The 24,286-nt window shown below is 45.2% G+C and overlaps 1 protein-coding gene across 1 annotated transcript in view; it reads right to left on the bottom strand.

The window, feature by feature from the left end:
• Positions 1–10,450: 10,450 nt before the first annotated feature.
• The window catches only part of GPR107 (G protein-coupled receptor 107), a 34,378-nt gene continuing 20,542 nt past the window's right edge, over positions 10,451–24,286 (bottom strand). The window contains exons 15-18 of the mRNA XM_032200047.1: positions 20,395–20,444; positions 19,548–19,631; positions 18,623–18,747; positions 10,451–11,952 (exon numbers count right to left, since the gene is read on the bottom strand). Of these exons, the coding sequence (XP_032055938.1) occupies positions 11,856–11,952; positions 18,623–18,747; positions 19,548–19,631; positions 20,395–20,444 (356 nt within the window). The 3' untranslated portion in view covers positions 10,451–11,855. The remainder of the gene's footprint in view (positions 11,953–18,622; positions 18,748–19,547; positions 19,632–20,394; positions 20,445–24,286) is intronic.

Raw genomic sequence — 24,286 nt, 5'->3', positions numbered from 1 at the left:
GAAGCATTCAGAGACAACCCTTGTGCCAGAGAGGACATCCAGCACGGGGCCAGCCCTCGGGAGCAGCTCTGCAAACCCCCCCAGTGCCCCCCTCACCCTCCGAGCACGCAGCCCGTGCAGCACAAGCTCAGGATTTTTCCTTGCTCGTGGCACACCCTCTGCCTGCTCCCCAACACACTGCCATGGAAATCCTGGAAGCTCCGGGTCCCGCGGTGACATTTGCTGCCCATCACCACTGCTGCAGGTCCCCCCGGGGCCGGGAGCACCTCCACACCTCGCCACGGGAACCGCGTGGGCTGCGCAGTCAGGTCTGCGCCCTCAGGGAGCTCGCCCTTCCCCAGGGATTCACTTCGGGTTTTAATCAAGCAGCGAGCTCTTTATTTATTTTTTATTTTTTTCCCCAGGACACAGCGGGGTCGCTGGGCTCAGGCACGCCGCCTTCGCTCCACGTGGGCTGGCCGCGCTGCGTGCATTGAGTGAGCGTCCCCAGGCACCACCACGGGGCTTCCAACCCAACCCAACCCAACCCAACACGTCCTCGTTGATTTTAGCATCCAGATTAGGGGCTCCTCGTTGGAACAGCACTGCATGCGAGCAGCAACGCTCAGCCCCCTCCCTAGTGCTCTCCAATTCACAAAAAGGCCTTTTCCTCCCTTTCCCCCGTTGTAGATGTGTTCAGATCTGAAACCCGGCGGTGCTGCAGGGCTGGAGGAGCCAGGGGTGCAGCCTGCGGGCCCCTTGGGCACGGCCAGCACCAACGCTGCTGGCATTTGGGGATGGGGCAGTGCCCAGAGCTTGGCCAAAGGCGCATTTAGATGGGAATTGGGGCAGAGGATACCCCAGGGAGCCTGGTGCTGGAGAGGGCAGCGGCAGGCAGCCTGTGCCAGGCCATGAACTCGGCGAGCAGAGCGCACGGCCCATGCTGTGATTCCTGGGGAAAAGCCAAATTCCGCTGAGCCTGAAAACTCAGGGAGTTGGGTGGCAGCGAAGTCTCAAAGCCTAGGATGGGGGAGGAACGCACGCGCGAGGTTAATTATATCAACTGCCAAAAGAGCGGCTATTTTAAGGTTAATGCTTAATGATCGTGAGTCAGAAAAAAAAAAAAAAAAGAAAAAAAAAAAAGGCAAAAGAAATCATCGGCGTCAGCGCTGGCCGCTCCACCAGACAAGCTGTGGTCACTGCTGGCACAGAGAGCTGCTGAAATAGTTGCTTTGGAGTTGAAGAAATTCCAGCGAAATGAGTTCAGTTTCCTGGTGCCACAGCCGCGAGCCGAGGAGGCAGGAACAAGGCAGGAACAAGGCAGGAATGAGACAAGTGGGCCCGGTCACATCCTCGCCTCCCCTGGTGTCCCCCCAGGCTCAGACGGCAATAATTGTACTCACGAGTGTGGTTTCATGGCAAGGGGGCTGTGGGAAGACCCAAACGGGGCTCTAAAGCTTCAAGTTTACCGACCAGGAGGTTCCCGAAGCTCTTTTAGGCTTTACAAACGTGCGACTGATGCTGCTCCTGCTTTGCCCTGGTTTCACCACGGGCACATCAAACACCCAGCACCCTGTCCTGGATGTCAGCAGCACAGTTGCTTGGATAACTGAGCCACACCCGGCTAACAGAGGCCTCCGAAATCAGGCCGTAATGACCCCAAACTGGGACACCAGCATGAATATAGATAGCACAGCCTTTTGGTGCCGATACCTAGCACGGCTTTGGGCAAAGCACAACGACACAAAGCACAGCGGGTCTTTGGGTACAGGGCCTCAGCAGCAGCGCCTGTGGGTTCTTCTCCCAAGGAAACCGAGTTGCTGATGGTGAAACTCCAGCCAGGCACCGGGGAAGGGCTGCAGACAGGCAGCACCACGCACAGGCGGCCCCTGCAGCCGCAGGACTGATGCGCAGCCGATGCTCTGAGTGTTACAATCAGCCACGCTATTCATTTATCTGCTAAACTCTTTTTTTTTATATATAATTTTTTTTTTTTAAGACTGTTCTCTTCGCAGCCTCCGGGGCTGTCATTGTTATGCTAACGTGGGAACCTGCACGGGGCGGCAGCAGGAGCCCGTCAGTGTCAGCGCCCAGCATTTGGCTGAGACAAAGCCAAGCAGGAGGCAGCGGCTCGGCGATCCTCCCTGGTGGCACATCACACATCCCAGCTGGCACCTGGGAAAACACCTTCTCTTCTTTTCTCTTCCCTTCCCGCAGTGCAGGAGCTGCAGCCCAGCCTCCCGGAGCCTTCAAACGCCGCTCGCTACTGGAAGCAGGCAGCACCTTGGTGGGGAACAGAAAAAGAAAGGCTCCTCGTGCCGCCGGCCCGGCACGCGCTGCGCAGCGGTGCCTGCACGAGGGAAGATGCCAGCCGCACAGGGAGCAGCAGCTTCTTGCACCCAGGACACCCCAAGACACCCCCACAGCTGCCACCAGCACCCCTGGGGCTGGAAGAGGGGTTGGAGAGGCTGCTTCACCACCCTGGGCGTGAGGTTATTGGGCACCATGCACCAATTCTAATGCCCTGCTCCAACGGATGCTTTTACCAAAAATAAAAATAAAAATAAAAATCTGAGAAGCATCCCTATAAACGGCAAGGCTGAGACCTAAAGCTTTTATTTTTAGGAATACATCAGTGCCTTCAAAACAGGGAAGCTGCTTTCCTGCCTCCATCCCTGCTCTGAGGGCAGCTCGGTGGCTGTCCATTAAATTCTCAGCTGAGGGCACTCGCCGCGAGCAGTTGTGGTGGTTTTTGCTCCACGAGGCAGGAGGAAGGCAGCCAATTTGTGAGATAACCTGTGAGTCGTGTCTGACCATCAGCTTTTTGGTGCAGGAAGCCTGCCTGTGGTGCTGCACCCCGTATGTGGTGGTGGCCCTGCTGCAGGGCACCCCAGGAGCAGGGCAGCGCTGGGCACTGCTCCCCTCAGCTGCTTTTAACGCAAGAAAGGAGCTTTTTGAGCAAGCTTGGCAAGCAAGCAGCGCTCTCCAGCTATTTCTGTCCACCCAAACCCCAACCTGCTATAACTGAATTTAAAAAAAAAAAAAAATTGAACATGCAAAAATCCTCTTGTACCTATTTTTCAGATTTCATCGCCGTAAGAGGTTGTGCGGCTGCCTCCCACAAGGCTGCTCTGATTCACGGTTCCGCAGGGGCACTGTGGGGCTGGCGAATCCCAGCAGATATTTCTGCTCAGCTTCTGCAGCAGCAGCTGAAACCAAGACTTCCCAGGAATACAGATGAGGGAGCACGTTTCCCAGCCTCGCTGGAGCGGGGCCGCTCAGCGCTCCTGCCAGGCAGCAGCCCAGCTCGCTCCAGGTATGCGCAAGGTTTAATGGTGAAACAACAACAAAAAAAAAAAAAAAAAAAAAAAGGAGCCTCCACGCCAGCAATTAGGCAGGCAACGTGCTTCCCACGGAGATAAGCAAATGGAGAAAGACCAAGTCGGGCATTTAGTCCCACTCACGGCTGATAAGGGATTGCTCCCTGCAGTATATTGAGGAGGGATCTGCCCAGCCCGCTGTTCATTATCGGAAACAACACACAACCTCCTCCATTTCTCTGGGGAAGACTGCTTGCAGCAAAACCCATCTCCGTGGCAGGAGGCTTCTCCTGCCAGCTTTTTTCCCCTCTGCTTTAGTTCCTTCTCACCTTTCCACCTCGGGCCCCACTAATGAGTCCCCAGCCCGTTTCCGTGGCTCCCCCCGTGCGGGCATTTTGCACAGCACTGCTCATCTTTAATCACCAGGCTGAGAGCCTTAACCCCTGTAATCTTCTGTCGTCGCCCAGCTCTCCCATCTCAGCCACTGCAGCTCTCCTTTGTAGCCCCTCCAGTCTGGCCAACACCTCCCAGTATGAGATCCATCCCCAAAGGGGGAAGTTTGGCTCCTCCTGGGAGCTGCAAATCAATACCTTGGATAAGAGCTGAGCCAGGTGGGGGATTCCTCCCCACTTCCCAGAGCTCCCAGGGAACAAATCATCCAGAGCAGCTCCACAGGAGAGGCATTTTTCAGCCAGCCAGCAGCCGAGGCACCAACAGTCCCCCCCCACCTGGGTTTGTAGGGTGCCAGACTGCCAGCGGGCTGTTGTGCTGCCCTACAAAAATGGCTTGAGACCGCAGATGGTATAGGGGATCAGTGACTAAGAGCAGTCTTCCTGGGAGAAAAAATAAATAAAATAAAATAAAATAAAATAAAATAAAATAAAATAAAATAAAATAAAATAAAATAAAATAAAATAAAATAAAATAAAATAAAATAAAATAAAATAAAATAAAATCTTGTATTTCCCCTTGGTGCAGAAGCCCCATGTTGTTTAACAGCTCCTCCCACCGAGGATGCTGGAGGTCTCTTGCCAAGCTCAGTGCAATCATCCCAAGAGGGAGCAGCGAGCCCTAAGCTCTCCGCCCCATTTTGGTGCTCACCTACACCACCTACCACCACCCTAACAGCCCCCCTGGCATTCCTGTTCATTTTATTCGGCAATACAAGAGACATCCGATGCACTGCGTCTCAGCCATCCCTCTAGAAATATTCTACGGGGGGGAAGCAGCCACAAGAAAGCAGCACGAGTCACATTATTTGCCACAAATGGGACTGGAGAGAAGAAATGGAGAACGTGCAGCTCCTGAACATGCAGCTCCTGTTATTTCAGGCACACGAAATCCTTCGGCTCCTGCCTGAGGACCCCAGGATCAGGAGCAGCTGTGCCAACGCCAGCTCTGTTATTACCTCGCTGTTCGAAGCAATTTGGTTTTATTGACCGTTCGCTATCCGGGGCACCACCACGCCCTCCTGCTCGTTAGAGGCTGTCAGTCAGAAGGCAAAAGAAGGGAAAAGCAAGGTTTAAAGAGAAGGCAGGTCTTCGCAGTCATGAAGATCATCTTGGCGGAGCGTGAGCGCTGACAGCAGGCACCCTGTCCTGCAAGGGGGAGCTGCACGCGATCAAGACAGCTCAGAATTTCAGACGCTGAAAGAAAATGCTCAGAGCAGGTAGAACCATTTGCCTCCTCTGGTCTGGACACCCACAGACGTGCACTCAAACACAGCAGGCTCAGGGAAGCTTTGTCAGGGCTCTTGTTCATCCTCGCCCCTGTGCAGTTCCTCCAGGTGATCTCTGCCTGCAGTCAGCCCGAACCTCACTGAGCTGGTACCGTTCGGGCTCGCCTCCCACCAAGAGGACAGGCAGAAATCAAGATTTTTCTCACATAACCCACGCTTGGTCTCAAGCTCAAGTCTTTTGACGATTCAGTCCTGCTTGGTGTACCCTTCTTCCATTACAGCTGAACTGGTTTTGGTCCAGTACAACCAGCTCCCCTGGAGCCCCGTGTGGTACATCAGCCATGAGTTTGCTGCCACTTTAGGGGGAGATGTTTTAAGGTCAAAAACACACCAGAAAGAAAAAAAGCAGAGGATGTGCAGCTGGGAGAAAGCAAACCCCCAAGAACTACCTGCATGCAGTTTGTTTTATTCTGCAGCAGGCTATTAAGTCCCAAACCCGTGTACTTTTTTACAGTTTCACTCCCCAGCAAAACACCACCCACCCAAAAGCTCCAGGCGACGCACAAACGGCTGCTTGGGATTTGCAGGGGAGAGAACACCGTCTATTTCTGGCACTACCCCTCGGTGGTAGCTTGGGAACTATAGGATAAACTGCAAAGCGTTCTGAAGACCTACATTCGGTGACGAAGGCCATATGCTTTTGAGGCAGGGGGTGGATCGGCAGGGAGAGCGCTTTATGGAAATACGCTGCCCTCCTCGTCCCTGCCAACCCGAAATCCACGCTCAGACCCTGGCATCTCACAAAGAGAACTATAAAAGTCCCCAAACACCCTCAGCCTAGCCTAAAATCAAACCTGCTCCTTTCTTTAAGGCAGTACTTTCACGGAGATAATCGCACTGGATCCACAAGGTTATTATGGGTAGAAACCTGTATTTTTGGTAATTTGCCTCTGGTCCCAAGGTCCAGAGCACCTGCTCTGTGTCATCCCTTGCCCAGCAGGCTGACACCGAGCCCTGTGGCACAAGGAGTCCCTGGTGCTGGCTGGCAGCAGCGAGTCCTGGCTGCGTCTGCCTTCCTGCCTGGCCCAGACTGCAGGGCCGGGAGAAACACTTTGTTCATTCGAGCCTCAGACCACAGAAACGCTGCTGAAGTTCACCTTACAGAGCCAAAAGACTTCTCTCAAAGATCAGGGGTACACAGCTGATTTTTGTGATTTGGCCCCTGTACCCACAACAATGTTAATGGCTGCAAGGGGATATCAGGCAAGGGGAAAATAAGAACTTCAAAACCAAAGGTCAGCTCGGTTACTGGCAGTTCAGAAGCAGAAAACAAGATGCATTAAACTTTCTAGTCATTCAATCTTTATTTTATACATTTGAATCACAGCAGGGAAGCCAAGTTGCACAGACCATCCTGATTTGTATCTGTCTTGCTTCTCTCCAAATACTGTTTGCTGTTCTTTTAATAAAGCTTAAAAAAATACTGAAAAAAAAAAGTTACTTACACATCCAAACATGAACTGAAGAACAGGATAGTTACTGGTCACCAAAACCCCTGAAAGAGGACCTTGCTGTACAGGAGAGTCTTTGAGCTCTTTTGGAGATCATTTACTAAATGAATTCAGAGCTACGTTGTACAAGGTGCCCTAAAGCTGCTTAATGATACAAGAGGATCTGGAATTAATTATTAATAGGTACTGAAGGGAAAGGGAGGCCACTTAGGCCCATCCTCTGTTTTGATGGAGCAGGTACCAGCCCAACACGCCAGTATCCTAGCTACAAGAGGAAGTGCTTCGGACGGCGTGGAGGTCAGGTTCTCCTTTATTACACAGAAAGCAGAACACCAAGCGAAATCCCACAGGAAAATATTTATTAAGAATTGTCCTTTCTACAGGATTGCTGCAGTCAAAACATAAATGGGTTCTTCAACCAGTCAACCTACAAGGAGTGACTCTTTTCCTCGGCCACTTTCTTCTTGTACCATCACTTCCAACAAGTGTAGCATCTCAGTATTTTTCTGAAATCCTGTTCCAGCCACTTGCAAGTACATACCATGCAGAGTTCTTACAGGATCATTGCTATTTCCAAGCAAACTACACAGGAGGGGAAAAAAAAAAAAAAAAGCACAGCTTTCTATATTACTAATGATTAATAAGCCTAACAGCATCACACCCAGCGGCTACAAGGGAAGCCAGATTAAACTGATTTAGCAATCAACCCCAGGGAACACGGGAACATTGGTCAAGCGCCTCTGGGGAGCACCGCCTCGGCTTTCGTGCAACATTTGGGTTACTGAAGTTACACACAAGGTCACAGGTTTTCGGCAGCAGAAGTCCAGTTACGTCTCACAAATCACTGTGCCTTCCACCTACTGCAGACCGCGTCTCCATGCTTTTTACAGAAGTGAAGAACGGGGAAACAACTTATGATTGAGATGGAGGTCACAACGCAGAATCAATACGTTTGCTTTAAAGTAACAGTAGTCTGTTAGCTATTGTTACAGGTCAAACTGAAGGAGACAAAGGAGGCAGACTGAAGGAGCAAGTGTTTCCTTCAATACCTGCGCTTTTACCTGATTTTCTAAGAGCTAAGCAACTTCAGTTCTCATAGAGCTCAACAGAACCTACAAATACCCAGTATTTGCTTCTAATGCAGCCAGGCAATTTTCAAATAGACACACACTTTGTCCATTTGATCACCACTGTTCAGCCTGCATTTCTCCTCTTCACGAGAAGAGTACCGTAAGGAAAAAGAAGAGTTAACACATTAAAAGCCTTCCGTTGGACTTTCACCAAGTGTGCACACTGGAGTGGTTAGGATGTGCCCTTTTCGTGGCCAGCAGGAACGTTACAGCACTTAACATTTGGTGGATGCACGATCACGCTACAGAGTCCACCTAGTTTAGAAAAATACATCTCCTACCTTACTAGCTCGAAGACAAAATACTGCAATGCAGCAAATTTTTACAACATGCTCCCAGGGTATGCCAGCATGGAAATCCAGGGACAGGGCAGTCAGATGGAGAGAAACAGCGAACAATGCACTGCGCAGATCACGACATGCTGAGTTAGATGACAACATTAAAGAGCATCTTAATAGGACAGCATGTGGCTTCTTCAGCTAGAACTGCTACGTTTTCAGGAAGCAGCAGCAACGTTCCAGATGACCCCATTATGTCTTCCTATCTTTTAATGTGTCTCTTGATGAACCATCAAGGAAAATATTTTCAAGTCTGAAGAATGCACGAGTCTGGCAGCTGCACTGCAAGGTTTCCTATGGAAGACAGCTTGCTGAACGGTTACAGCAGTAAGGAGGAGTCCATCAGTGGCGTTTGTGTGCCATCGTCAATAGGGATTTATTGGGGCATAAGCTGCATTACAATTGGAGAATGAGCCAATCTTTTTTCTCTGCAGAGGGTGCCGAGCACTCCACAGCAGCAACATATGTGAATGCATTCACTGCCATTTACTCAGCGCTGCGCCAGACCTCCCTTCCCAGGGCTCCTCTCAGCTACCCTGCCGTATACCCAGTGATTGTTTTGGCTGCTCGCTTCTGTAGGAGGCAGACAAGAAAGTAAGGCTGCATCCCAGAACGGTCTGCACAGCCACAAGCAGCTCTTCCACTTTGCCTCCCTGTGAAAAAAAGGGAAAGGCTGTGTCTTCCTACCAGAGCGACAGCAGGCAGCATGGCAAAGGCAACCACTGTGATTATCCCGCCTGGCGAGCTGCTGCTCTTCACTAGCAGGAGTCATGCTCTTGCCACTCGTGCAGATCTGGGTTTGCCTCGGGAGGAAGGGGAAAGGAGCAGTCCTCCCATTGATGCTTTGTGGCACAGCACACACTGAGCTGTGCACGAAGCTCAGCTGCAGCCACCCTCCCCATCCTTCAACATCCCAGCCGCTGTCCAATCCAACATGCAACCTCACAAGGGAAATTTTTCTACCTGCTCTGAGGACTTCTATGCTATAAAGTGGAAATTCACACTTTGGACATGGCTGCAGTAGGAAAATATACCTTTTTTTTTTTTTTTTTTTTTTTTTACTTGTATATCCACATTTCTTTATTAATGCATAGGTCTGACAAGTCACTGTGGTACTGCTGGCTAGCGCCCGGCATGAAGTGCCAGCTGAAGTTGGTTGTGTAGCTGGTTGCTGAGGCTCAGAAAGTGAACTTCAGAAACAGCTCTTCTGAGAGAACTTGCAGAGTCCTGCCGCAGCTTTTCACGCCAAGACAAAGTCACCCATTTCTTGGCCTCTGACTAGGAAGGCAGGGTCTTGGCAGACACAACTACGCTTTATGCAACGTTAGCAGAAAAGTGCACATAAAGAAACCTGAGACTAAGGTAAAAGCATTTGTCCTATCAGCAGCTTCACTGATGCTGAGGTACGGAACCGACAGCTGTTTGGAACCAGCTCGGCCCATGCTGGGACCCCACCACAGCCGCCGGTGTTTTGGAGTGAATCACACCCATCAGAATTCCCCAGTCCATCCACAAAAGGCATTAGGAGGTTCTAAGACAGCATTGTGTCTGGATTAACAATGTGTTATTGCACTTCTGTTCCTGACAGCAAATCCTCACATACCTCAGTGCTGACAGACTTCAGGTCTCCTGGACTACTCTGGGTGAAATTTACAGCCTGTTTGAGTAGCCCTTTGGGAGCAAACAGTGACACTTCCCCAGGGACAGAATAACCGTGCAGAGGAGAGGATCGCTTTTTCAGCTATCGTATTTAACTGTATGATGTGCTGGGGCTGCCTATGTTTGTTTATTGTTTTAATTTCTCATACCTCAGCTACTTAATATGCAAAAGAACTTCTCCTACTGAAGGTCTAAAAGGGTGCTACATGATGTACGAGCCTTTCTAGCGGTGTAGCCTCTGTTTTCACTAAAACTTTATCTTCGCAAGACAGCGACAGCAAAAGTCAAACCAGCACTGCTGCAATTACTGTGCAGTTACAGCTGAGGAGAAAAATATAGAAGAGGACTCTGCACCAAGATAAGAGGGTTATTCTTTTGCTTTATCTGAAGAAAAGCCCCTTCCAGGTATCAAAGCAGGTAGATTCATTTCTACCACTTCGATGATGAATAGAATCAATACCAGGGAAAAGAAGCTGCAACTGGTGAAAACAACGCTGCTCTTCAAACGGCAAGTCTTGGTACAGAGTGCTCGCTTGTTAAAAGCTCTACAATCCATGTTCAAGACTGAGAAAGTGGTTCAACGTTTCAAACAAAAAACAACCCTGCAATACAAAAAAAAAAAAAATCCTCACCCACTTCTAAACTGAAGGAATAAAAAAAAAAACTTGCTGTAGACCTTTAATCAGCTGTGCCCCAGAGATGCAGTCCCCTTAGTCAAAAAAAATCTCCTAAAAGTGTTTGTAAGACATCTTGGCACATCTGAAGCTCTGTGATGATGCCTGTCCCTGTCCCTGTATGCCTAATACCTCCACATGAAGATTAAGGCTTCATTAGGTCAGTGAGTTATACTTGATTTATTTTTCTTAAAGCTTATTCCTGTTACATCCGTGAACCACTTCTGTCCTCCCACAAATTAACAATCCATCACTATGCCCTACTACTACAGATACAGGCACTGACTTGCCTTTCTAGTGATACCCAGAGCACTAGAGATAACACCCTGCATTTGTAACATGTCTCTACGTTCAGATTCCACTGCAGATTTGCAGCTGATAGATAAGACTTCTGTACTTCCAGGCATTGAACGTTCTGGCCATAACCCTCTCCTTTCCTCAGGAAAAACAAATTCATGACTGGGAGTTGCACTTGCCTGGTTTTCACAGCAATACCGTTTTGACCAGGTCAGCTCACCTTAAATAGTTCTATCACTACATAGCCAGAGAGGTACCAGTCGCCATCCGGAGAGGCAAAGCAACTCAGGATAATGGTGAGCCAGATTCATGCTGCAGTACATTTGCTGGACAGATCCTGGTACTGGTTACACGGTGCCAGGAAGGAGTCTCTTTTGAAATACCTTGAAAATATTTTAGAATGCAGATCAAAGTAGTTTTGGTCACAGCTTAAAATTCAACATTTAAGACTGCATGGCAGACCCCTAAAAAGTAAGCCCCAGTCCTACACCTCTTGTGTACTTGTCAGGTGGGCACGAATCAAGAGCAACCCAATTAACAGTGGAGAATTTACATTAATGCTCGTTGTGCTACAGGCTGGTGTTTTTAATGAAACCAGTTGCTTGCTTCCTATACACCAATACATCTGAAAACCTGATGTGTTCAAGTGGAAGCCTGCCGGAATAAGAGAAAACACTTCTCAGTGTTCCCACTGATGTGAGTACTGGTGGAATTCATCTGATCCAATACCCCATTTAGTCTGTCAAATAACTGCAGTTATTTCTACTCATTTGTTTCGCTATATTTTGTCCAAGCCAAAAGAAGAGTTAAAAAAAAAAAAAAAATACTTACACCACTTTTCTTCTTTTCCCCACCTTCTGTGATACTTTGCATTTCCCAGCATACATTACATAGCGTGTGTATATATATATATGCACATTATATAAAATATATACTTTACATACACACTAAAGGTCTCTCTTCACGTTAAAATTACACATTCTGAAGAACGCAACCGCAAACAATTCAGAATACCTAACTGATCCAGAAAGGGGAAAAAAGAATAAGCTACCCAAAATCCCTAGGAAAGCTTCACACTCCTTGCAGGTACCAAGAGATCCCATTTTCTTATGATCAGAGGAATAGTTAGATTTCTGCACTGCTTTGCTCCCCCTAGACACACCCCACTCTGCAGTTTCAGTGTTGGGAAGTGCTAGTTGCTCCCTTTCCACTGAGTAATATTAATAAATTAAAAAAGTTTCTGCAAAAGTGCTGCCTTAGTCCAGTCCATCATGCCATGTTTTCCCACTCGCCCCGTGGCTCTGCTGAACCATTCACCACTTTCTTGACCTTCTTCATGCCCTCCATCACTCCAGAAGTTGTCACCCTGGAAAAGAAGGAAACAACATCAGAATTTGAACTCCAACACCCGTTTTGCCAACAGCCCATGCTTTTCCTGCACATATCAAACAACATTTCTCCCAAGTGACTCTTTACCAGTCTTGATGTTCTGCCTTTCCTATTGCTACCATTTTGCAGAGCAGGTATCATCTTGAACACGCCACTGATGGGTTGGGAGCAATACTGCTGTCCTCAAGGCTCTCCTCATCTGTCACTAAACTAGAACAGACATATGTAGGCTGGCTCACAGTTTCCTGTTCAGACCAGGTGTCACAGCATTGAGAGAGGGCCAATCCTTTGTGCTTGGCAGTGGGAAACACAGAAGTCCCGACAGCCTTGGTGTGCCAGGATCTGCTATAGCTGTCTAGACAGGAAGAACTACCACTGAGGCCAGCTGACTTAGTTGCAGTGTTATCGTAAAGATTGTTTATCCATTTGTGCTTTGCAGGATTCAGATCAAAATAAACTACAGCATGCTTTAGAAAAAAAGGTTCATGCTTATGGAGCCGTGTGCCAACAGGAACCATGCCACAGTCCCATCTACACTGCTTTTACCTCCTGAAGGAGCATTCCTCAACCAACCCAACAGACCAAAGAAAACCAAAGTAGCAGACTGCAGAGAAGGATCAGAGCAAGAACAGGATGTAACATCAGAAACAAACGTTTAAGACACTTGTATCAGTACAAATGAGTGCAGCTCCTTAGTTAAAGCTGCTTCTTGTGGTGGAGGAGATAAAATCACGATGGACTGGTAATAGACAAGGTCTAAACTGCACTCAGCTGAAACCACATTATTTAGTTTCCCTCTCTAATGTAGGGAAAGCTGTATCAAAACAGTATCAGAGGCACTGCAATGGAATAAGCATTATAATATTTGCTCCTACTCGAAAAAGTATGAGGTCGTTTAGTAAATAACCAACTGGTATCACATTAAGTTTCAGCAGCTTGCTTAGAAACTTTTCACCCTATAGCTGAGCACCCTTCACTCTGTCCATTAGACTTGCTGCTGCATTTGCAGTGCTTTTAACAAGTACAACATCTTATACAAATGCACAAGCTGTGGATACTGCCCCAAGTGAACATTATTAGCTTAATGCACTCCTGTTAATAGCAAAATTACTCAATGAACAGCAACAAAACAGAAGAGAGGTCATCCCATTTATACCAATCTATGCCTGGCTTTGACGTGGCAATCTGACCACTGAACTACAAAGCCTCATAATGCAGTTCAAACACTAGGCAGACTGATCTGTTTATCCAGCTACAACAGCACCACTACTCTTACAACCACCTTGGCTTCCCAACAAGCTCTTCAGTCCTGTACCTTTCTCCCTCGCTACACAACACAGGCTATTCACATGCACCAGACATCTGCTCTGTTCTTTTGCACGATATGATTCTGATTCCACCCAGGTATTTTTTCCTACAAGTGTGCTGCAAAGGTTATTTTAGATGCTGGAAGTAAGAGTAGCAATGGTTCAATGCATTCACAAGGGATGCCTGGAAGCATACATAAAACCGTCCTGTTCGATGTCGCCGCTGTCAGTCTGTGTCTGCTTTCACCTGCTGTTTACCATGTAAGAATATTTGATCAGGCTTGCTAACAGCATTTTCACAGTATCATCCAAGAGAAGTAATCTTCAGATACACTCCTCTGATACCACCCTTGGTCCCACATTAGATATCAGCTTCTGTTCATGTACTCTCTAAGAATAATTTACCCAAATAAAAACTAGTACATTCTGGCATTCTCTAGCGGGGGCAGAATTGGGATCATCAGCGGTTAAGATGCTTTAGAGTGGGTCTAGATAATCCTGTGTTCAAGGGAATAGAAAGGGCCAGAAGAGCACAGATCAACTACCAACTTTATTCCCTATTGAAATAAAAACCAGGGAGATTAAGCAAGCAGGTAGCTTAAACAAGAAGGACAGAATTAGTAAATGTTCACCTGGAAGAGATCACACCAAGCTTTTCAGCACAGAGAGCATAGAGATCTCAAGTTCTCCCTGTTGACAGTGGTTTTCCCACAGCCTCATAGGAAAAAACTGGGGAAACATGAGCTAGAAGGATCTATCAGCGTAGATGCATAACTAATTGGAAAAGCATGCATTGAGATGAACTTAATGGTTTCCTGTCAAAAATGAAAGAACATTGAGTGTGGTTCCAGAGAGGTCTGTCCTGGGCTCACTTCTACTCAATATCTTCAGTAATTGCCTGGGTAATGGAATAGAGAACTTGCTTATTAAATCTGCAGAAGACACTAAGAGCTACATATTTGAGAACAGGACTAGAATGCAGAAAGGTTCTGGCAAATTGAAGTAATGGTCTGAAAATTATGGGAGAATGGAGGAAAACAACTATAAAGTTTACTCTTCAGAAATAACTGACTTCATAACTACAGAGTAAGGAGCTGAGTATCAATTCTTCAGGGATGAGTTTAAGATTATAATGAACTACAAACCAAAAAAAAAAAAAGAGGCACTACGAGAGCAATCCAACAAGGATATATACAACGGCGATCCCACTAGGATATTTAAATAGGTGCTTTGCACATGCTTGACACCAAAGTAGTGCTAACACTTGACTCACATCTAGGAAGATCCCACCGGGCACAGAGTCTAGATTTTAGCACAGTACTTGAATGCAATTACAACCCATTATACATCACGAAGATAACAAAGACAATCAGAGGTTACAGCTCAAAGGGAAAGATCCATTTCCTACATTCATGGGGGGAGAGGACAAACAGATACATACTGAAATTGCAGCCAGGTAAAGTCCTGCTATTTGTTTCCTGCACCCCCGTGCAACGATAGCACAGAACTGCAAGAGATGTTGGGAGGTGGGTGGGGTAAATTCCTCAGTGAAAATTAAGGACTGCCAGTCTGATTAGTGCTATTCTTGTCTCAAGTGCTATTCTTGTCTCAAGTGATCAGCGTAACCCTTAAGGCCTCATTCCTCAGCCTGTTCATGTACAATGGGAGATTCTCTTCCCTCTCAACATTATTTCAAACAACATGTTTTAACGCCCAGTAAAATAAGGGCAGCAGCACCAAGATCAAGAACACTGCAATTCTCAGACTAATGCCCTGGGCAGTCTCTGAACTTGAGCTCTGACCTGCAACACTGCAAGTAAACATTCCTCAGCTGAACAGTTTGCTGAGCTGCATTTCTAGCCCACAGATCAGTTGTAGCTGAAATGCAACAAATCCTTCACACTAAAGCAGCTCTCCAGAGAGGACTTCTGTAGCTGTCACAGAGAAAGAAAATCACTTCCAATGAAGAGCCTCATGAATCAGCCTGCCGTGAAGCACAACCTGAGAGAGAGAGCAGAGAAAAGCAGCCAGCCAGGACTTTCTGCGCAGAATAGGCTGCCTCATGACACAGCAAGAAACTCCAGATCCTGAGGTATAAGCAAAGGTAGGTCAGCATTACCACAGCAGTTCACTATGTTGAGGTTGTTTGTGGTGTTAAGTAAACACAAAGTCAGTCTCCAAACATTCAGTAAAACGGATTTACTGAGTTAAGAACAAAGCCGTTAATGTTTTTTCCTGCAATTCTTCCTCCTGCGTAAGTATCTTAACCCCACATGCATTTATGAGCACGATTTCAACCCAGATCTGTAGAAGAGCTCTTCTAAAGCAATGCTTACTGAGCTAATGAAATAACTTACTGCAAGAGTAAAAAAAAAAGAAAATAAGAAAAAAAGAAAACCTACTTCCTCTGCCCTTCCTCACCCCACCTCATCTAATGCACCGTTTACATTTGTGTTCATGTCCCAGAAATGGCATGAGGACTGGAAGCCTGACAGCTCTTTCTGCCAAGTGTGGCTGCACCTTTTCAAAGAGAGTACTTTAATCTAACAAACTGTCAGCAACAGGCCCACATACTGACAGAACAGCCTAAAGAAGCTGCCCCGCACAGAATGCACAGAGAGCCACTTTGTTGAAGATGAATGGCTATTGACCCTACTTGAAAAAGAACAGGCTGGTCCTTAGTTCAGGTTTAGTCATCCTCTCCTCTCCACCAGGGCAACTTCTATTGAGTCTGGTATCATTGAAACCAGTCTTAAAAATTTGTGGATGCTTTCTCTCAAGACAGGGGTGTGTTAGCTGAAAAAAAAAGTAGCTTTACAAGCTTATTACAAGTCACCTTCACTGTTCGTGATTCAGAGAATATTTTTTTGAGAATTGAAACAGTTTACAGAGGGAGGATTTGTGCCTCACGTTGCTTCTGTCAGACACCTAGACTTTGGATTTTTCTTTAAGCTCTGCAGATTGCCACACTGTCCTTAGCAATATTTACGTTTATTGCCACACAGAGCTTTGTATAGTTTGCATTGCATGAAAACAGGCATACACTAGAGAGCTGCACTTCAAGCATCCTATTTTTCTTGCTGAAGGACAAGCAAGCCTGGAAAGTAGACTTGCTGATCATACAGCTCTCCCCTCTATTGGCTCATGGAAATGTTGAGCCTAAAGAAACTGAATACTTTTGCAGCAATATTTTTTTTTTTTTTTTTTTTACTTTTAAAAAAGATATATAAAAACCCTTTTAGAAAGGAAAACCACCTTAAAGCCTGGAAATAAGACATGGAAGAACACCATGAATTTTGCAACCTTTTAACTCTTCTGCCACAGCATCTGAAGACAAGTGGATATTTATCACATGAAAGACAAAACGCTCATACAATGGTTAGTCAGGATGCTGTCAGACACTTAGTCACTTGCTTGAATAAACCTTGATATTTTTCCCTATAGAAACAACATTTAATATTTATAAAAGCAAAAACAGGACTACCAAGATCAAATCAAGAAGAAACTTTATACACATGCATTGTAGTGCTTCACCTATCACAGAATGTGTACATATCATGCTTCTGAAATGTGTAAGCTTAACCTCCCTGATGCAGCTAGGGAACAGAAAACAAGACACTTAGAAATTATCCTCTGCCAAGTGCCCACATGGAATAAAACTCATCATGAATCAGATGAGAAAAAATCCAGCAAGGCTAAGGGGAACAACCCACAAGGCACAACAATGGAAACTCCCAAGGCAAGGACCAAAATGCCTTACTAGGAAGAGGCTCACAAAGAACTCTGATCCTCGAGTTTCTAGCAATGTCTGTATCACTGCTGCAAGATGTAAATCACTTGATTAGCTCATTAAACTTTAAGGCTTTTTCCTGGCAGAGCCTCTAAAATTGAGCAGCTTCTCCAGTCCAGTGAAATCACTACATGTGAGAAATGCTTTATTATTAGGCCTAACAAAAACACAAACAAGTAAAAACTCATTAAGTACACAATGCAAAGTTAATTTCAGTCTAAGAGGTAATCTTGCAGGAGCTCATTTCTGAACAACCACAAATCCTGCCACATCTTCCAGGTTAGATGTTGCCTTCCTAATGAGGATGTGTGCTTACCAGCACCCAAACTGAAAACAGCTTCTTATATAAGCCATTGAAACACCTTTAAGTGATAAGTAATGTTATGGTCACTTGAATTCATCTTTCAACAAAGAGGTTTTTATGAACCCAAGGCAAAAATAACCATGCATTTGGCAAGAACATCTGTTACTGGAGACATTTCTGAGAATTAAAGTCCTTGGCATGACATTTCAGGCTGGATTCCACTTTATGCATCTATCCTTGTAACAATTCCCTAGTAAGCTGTATTTCTTCTTGAGCTAACTATGAGGGCAGCAAACATATTCCAACTTTTTTGGCCCTGCAATAAAAATTGGAGGAGCAGTGATTTATTTCACTTAAAATCAGGTAAAGGAGATCTGCCAAACTGGAAAGAAACTGTCAGGAATAGACTTCTGTGCCTGCACATGAATTGCAGCTATGCATGAAACGCATAACTACTAAGAGATTAGGGTAGCTCTGCTCCTACAAGGCCACAGAGTGTAGCAATTATAACCACGTTCAACACTTCCAGCATGCTGCACATCTTAAAGCAATTTCTATCATAGAAAACGAGTGGCATTTCTGAAACGAAGTCCTCAGAAAATCACTGCAAAGGAAATGACAGGGATTAGGCTGAGTCTCATTTTATAGTTGCTCCAGACTAACTCAGGTCCTGCTGCATTGTGGTGCCTCATGGTTTAGCAGCAAAGAAGTGAACTGTGAAAAGCACTGTTAAAACCCCCGTCTCCTCAGCTCAGCGTTACTTAAGTTTTTGCAGAGCTACAGGCTGACCTCTGGGGTAGAAGGGACCTTACATCATGCTCATTTATAGTCAGTAGACTGCTAGTTGATTTTTATGATTTGTTTGGTGGTTGCTTTTTGAACTACGAAGATTTATTTTCAGACACACTGAAAATACAGCCTTAATGACAATCTATAAGGCATGTTGGTGTTCAGCAACACAGTTTGTGTTTAATTTGTTTAGCCTGGCACTTCCCTGGGCATCTTCCTGCCCCATGAAATGCTTTACCAGCTTATTCTACTCTACTGCAATATGCAGCTCAGGGATTCCTAGGCATATCACAAGCCTCTTTGGTAGTTTAACACACACCAAATAGACACCTCATCTTTAAATATGCATACAGAACTTAATCTTTTTTTCAAATAAAGACTTAGAGATTAGAACAAACTGTTTATAAACGTTAGTTTTCTCAGGTCGAGTTAAGAGGTAAAAGAGGTAGATTCTTACACAGCTTCCATCTGCAAATCATCCTCGTCATCTTGAGAAAGCTGTAGATATGGGTTGTCTGATGCTGGACGGAACTTGTACCCAGTGAGGACAAAGAACACAAGTGTGGCCATTTCATCCAGCAGCTGTAAGTAAAAACACAAGATTAAGTTCAGTCCTGTAATCCTTCACGGTCATGAAACACTTCTCCTCATTCATAAGGTTCAAAATTTTATGGCCAAGAAGCCCGTGCCCTAGCAGAAATAAAAAAGCAATTCCTGTCCTGTTATCATTAATCCCAGGCAAAAGTCTGTCAAGCTCTTTGTTCTTCCAGCCTTCCCTGTCACTCTAAATACAGTTACAATTCTAGACATCACTCCAGTGCTTTTAAATAACTACAGCAAGACTTGGCTTTTAAATTGGAAAAAATACATATCCCAAAGTTGTTTGGTATTTTCAACAGTTCATGTATTCCAAAGACTCCCTGCACGGTTACTTGGATTATATGTTAAGAAACCAAGTATTTAAAAAGTCACTAGGCAAATAAAGCCTGTAAGTGGAAAAGCCAAAGCCTATTTCACTGGCTCCCTGGGGCCTCAATTACACAGGGTAAACCTATTTTTTTTTTTTCCTCTTTTGTACGTTCTTGATTAATTTCCTTCAGATATTTTTAATTTTAAAGACTAAGATCAATAATGCAATTACTTTCAGACATCTCATGTGTAATCCAGCAGCCTTGCTGGGCAAACATAAAACTAAAAATACACTCCTGCCACCAGGAGCGATCAGTGATAAAAGTCAGGAGAAAACAGGGTGAAGCACTGTGCTTTGAGATGTTCTACCATAACATGAACAACCCATTATGTATTTTTTGGTGCAATCATATTTAAAGATTAATAAGAAAAAAAGTCAAGGAATAAATGTATTTTCCTTTGCAGACAAATACCTGGTACAGCCACTTCCACTGGAATGGAACAGCAATCTTTATGAGAATTGCAATGATCCGTGTGAAGTAAATGTAACACACAATCTGTGGGAAGAAAAAGAAGAAAGCATGTGTGTGAACAATAGCATCATCCTGACTGAACCTCTTTTTCCAGAAAAATAGCTGAAGCAGTTCCCAGACAACTCATTATGTCAAATTAGCCCTATTATGCTCCTTCGATAAACATGGAAGATATGGGCTGAGGGCTCTGCAGCTTGTTGAACATCCAAATGACTCAAGCTGTTACTAACAAATATAAGTTACATCAGGAAAATGCTTTAAGTGTCAGGATTTTGTAGAACTGAAGAATCGGTACTGTAATTTATTACTCTTAACACTCATAAGAGTCTGAAATGAGACCGCTGGAAATCATTAAGGCGGCTATGCTCTCTTGGGAGGTATGCTCATGGCTCCCACTGACTTAATCAGAATCTATACGCATGCATCTCAAGGCACCATTTGGTCCCACGTTTAGTTTAGCAAGTTTATAGTATGTTATTCAAGCTCATCAATTCAACTGGCAGCTCAAACTGTCTCCAGAGGAAATCAGTAAGCATTACAAACAGCTGGAGCCAATTTAAAAGATAGAGGGATGCAATTGCTTGGAGAAGAAGGAAAGTTGCTCTGAGGATTGTAATCCAGTTGGCCAAGGTGCCAAAGTCCAGCACCGCCACAGATCTAGGAGCATCTCTACCCCATTCATCAGCTTCAAAGAAGTAATCCATCTAAAGGCTTGAATGGCTTTGAAGTGCTCTGTATGCATGAGGACAAGGTTTTTTGTTGTTGTTTCGTTTGTTTGTTTACTTACCATAACATAGTAATGTCTGAAGAGCTTCAGCTTTGCTAGGTTAATGGCAGCTGTCAAAAGAACAAAAGTTCATCAGAAAATTAATCAAAATGAGAGTTTCTTCTGATGCTTGTCTACAAGGTAAGACCATGATCAAAACTATGACTTGGGTAATTCCACACTAGAAGTATTCACCCCACAGCCTGCAGGGTGCTCTGAGGAATGCTAGTCTGGCTTGAACACATACTGGACAATCCCTAGGCTGGGGTGAACAGCCTCCTAAAAAGGCAATTCACCGAGATCACCTTTACTCTAAGTTTTACATATCCACACACAACCTACAGCGTAGAACCTTCTTCTAATGCTTATCTGTCTATACACAACTACTTACTGTTGCCTTAGGGCTGCCACAAGGGCCGTGCTGCTTGACTCTACCTCAAAGCTGCTCACATCAGCTAAAGGCAGAGAGCATGTCAGGAAGTACTCGATAAAAGACAAAGGTTTTCTAGGAGGCAATCCTGCATCCAGGAACCATTGCATCTTGTTCAAATACTCGGCTGCTGTTCAACAGCTAAGCTGTATTCTCCATCACTCACTGCTCAGTCATAATTTACAAGTGGGATGGGGAGTCGCACTACCCAGTTCGCATGGCAGATGAGTGTTTCAATCCCAAACCCTGTGCGCCACGGCCCCAGGCTAAGCTGCATTTATTGGACAGATTACATCAGCTCTTGAGAAACACGGCGCATATTCATGTGAATGAGCAGAGGTCAACACCAGATGGAGCAGCTGTCAGCTCTGGTTTAAGAGTCAGGCTTTAGAGGTGCAGCAGGATAACAGATACGGACTCCTGGTGGTTTTGTGACAAGAGGAGAGGCAAAGAGTCCAAGATATGTTGACAGCATGCAGAGATGCAATTTAGAGCCAATGAACACATGTCGCTGGTTAGAAAACACTGCCACTCTCTTACTTGTATTCCCTCCAAGCCCTCCTTCTGTTTAAGGGAGATGGAGGTGCAACACACGGCGCTTAAGTTTACCTGTGCTCCCTCACAGAAAACACCTGCTGCACAAATCACATCTATAAAGCACTCTGTGCATTTGCACATAAGATCCGTCCAAGGTTCACAACAATGCAAAATACAGCGTTATGCATCACAAAGAGAAGGACTAATAACTACAATAAAATGCTTCACTTTGTGACAAAAACAGTGACATTTTTTTAATAAAAAGGTAATGTCAGATGTTCCCAGTACATAAGTTCCAGTACAGACAGATCATTCTGTTACAAACCTACTTCGTTTTATCTAGAAATCAAGAGTCACTTTCCAAAACTGACAGTATATCCCCTGAAACATTACAGGTAAGCCATGGCCACCTCGAGACAGATACAAACCCTACTCCAGAGGGCACAAGATCACCACAGCACCTGACTGACTACCTCAAAGCATAAGGTGACTGGCAGGTGAATAAAACTCAGCAAAAAGTTGTTTTGATTCAGTACTGCCCAGTGGCATGTCAGTTAAGAGGAAGCAGAGCCACAGCTCCAGAGGGAGAAAAAAGCAAACCTTATTTGGGAAGGAACACCAAATTTGCTTTCCTGCAGCTAAAACTCATACCATGACACACTTATCTGAACACCAGACAGGTTGCATTGGCTTTAGGACAGTGTCCTTGTGGGGACAATCTTATGGCACAAACTGTATGTCAGGAGCAACACTGGCTCTTGATTTTGGAAGGATGGTTTCTTGTGGATTGCACATGAAACACTGAATATAGAATAGCACTGACGCTGCAACGTGGGGTTCTGGACTCCAGAATGCAGTGCCCAAGCTGCAGGCTCACTTTTGAGGAATAGCTGCAGTCAAGCACAAAGAGCACTTCTCTATTCCCTGTGCAACAGCTGCCAAGATGTGCAACTGCTAGAACTAAATCCTTGATAGCTAAATAAGCCCTGAGACATTACCTGCTCACAAATGCTGGTTTCCCACATTTAAATAGCAAAAACATATGTTTTTTCATAGGTCTAGTCCTCCTCCACCAGATAGCTTAATGTTAGAAGTTTTCCATAATACAGTTAGAGAAAAATTAAAACATAAGTACGCAGAACAAACTCACTAAATCATGAAGCAGAGAGGCAGTGTTGTCCTATTTAAAGAATTACATTAAGTGTGACCATGAACATCTTGTGATTCACCACGTATCGGTTTGTACAGAAAGATCTATTTTGAACTCAACGCATCCATCTCCAAGAACTGCTACCAACTGGTGCACTGACAGGCCACGAGAATTCCCAGGCTTTGTGGTTGAAGGAACACCAACTCAACAGCTGTGATTCAAACTGCCAGTCCATCAGTGTTTTAGTCAACAACCAAGTGAGCTGGGGAGTCATTTCTGTTGGATTCATGCAGTGCACAGGAGGAGGAAAGGATAGCGAAGCCAAAGATCTGGCTGCCAACTCACAATGCACTTCTCTCTCAGCTGATAGAGCCCAGCTCAAGATCTCACCTACCCATCATGATCATCAACACCAGAGTCATAGTGTTACATCTAGGTATCTGGAATGGCTAAGCATGGAAAAGAAGGGTGAGGGAAGAGGAAAAAAAGACAAGAAGCACCAAATAAAAAGTCTGCAGAGGCACCTTTGGAAGCTGGCTTGCTTGGTTATCACAGCCAGGTGCTCCCCAGTAGTTAACTCGACTTCAGGAATGCTCCTCTCCACTGGCAGATTCTAGAATCAGTATTTATGCACAGTTGCAAAATCCTGCCAGTTTTTTTAAACAGCTCAAAGTTACAGCACATACTCTTCTGAAGAAAGTCCAAAGTCATCCTTGCTTGTCATCAGCAGCTCGTGAACTGTTTTTTTCACAGGCTGAAGGTGCTTCAAGTGTTAATTCTTGAGTCTTGCTATACTGGATGCTTTCTTAGGTTCACTTAGGCTGGCAGCCCAGATACCAACAGCAACACTCCCAAGAGGGAAGGCCAGCAGCTGTCACAACTTAAATCACCTGCAGCCCCAGCCTGTAAAACTGTGATAAAACAGCAATCGCAGCATGCAGTAAAGGTTAGGTAATTTTATATTTTGAGCATGATAACCGTTCAAGGAACAGTGCCCAACTGCAGAGCATAACAAGAAAAGAGATTCTACCAAAGGTTTTACAAACTAATTCATACCTGCATTCCGCCTCTTTCATAGACTAATTAAGATGAAAGCCACCCTCCAAGATAGACTTATAACTTCTATAACTTGCTTCTCAGTTTCCCCTGTTCATCACCATTTACTTTAACAGCTTATGCTTGCAACAGCCTGATCTGCACTGATCAAAACATAACATGCCACAGAATTTGGGAAATAAATCACTTTTTCATTTTGCTCCCTGTGCTAATTTCAAATGCTGAGGCAGTCTGTAAGATGGAGAAAAAAAGCCAGACAGCGACAGCCCTGCACACTATCAGACAATACCTTTCTGATGAGTAAATCTGAACTTTTCAGAATATGTATGTAATAACAGAAAAGGACTGCAGATAAGGGCAAAAGGAGCTCAAATTCAGACAATACAGTATGCAAAGACAAACCATAATGTGTCTAGAGCAAACAAAGTACAGCTAAGAGTATTTCCACAATGCACTGCACGCTATAGAAGTGTGTACATTTGAGGTGCAATCTGTGCCATTACTTAATAGTAAAAGGAAGTCTTGTATCCCCCCACTCCCCAGCAATGAATGCAGCATGCAGATTTAGACCTCAAAAAGCAGCTCCAGCAGTAACTCTGAGACATACGGCCCTATAATCTCTATGGCACTCTGCTTAAAAGCATTCCTATACCAGCAAGATGGGGTCAAGCGAACAGATACAGCAACTCTCCGTGTCACGCATTATAAGGTGGCACTAGTTAATCTCAAATACTCTGAAG

The sequence above is a fragment of the Aythya fuligula genome, chromosome 19, assembly GCF_009819795.1.
Source record: "Aythya fuligula isolate bAytFul2 chromosome 19, bAytFul2.pri, whole genome shotgun sequence".
NCBI classification, from domain to species: Eukaryota; Metazoa; Chordata; class Aves; order Anseriformes; family Anatidae; genus Aythya; species Aythya fuligula.
Note: the sequence above shows the minus strand (reverse complement) of the source record. Positions and strands in the feature narration are given on the sequence as shown.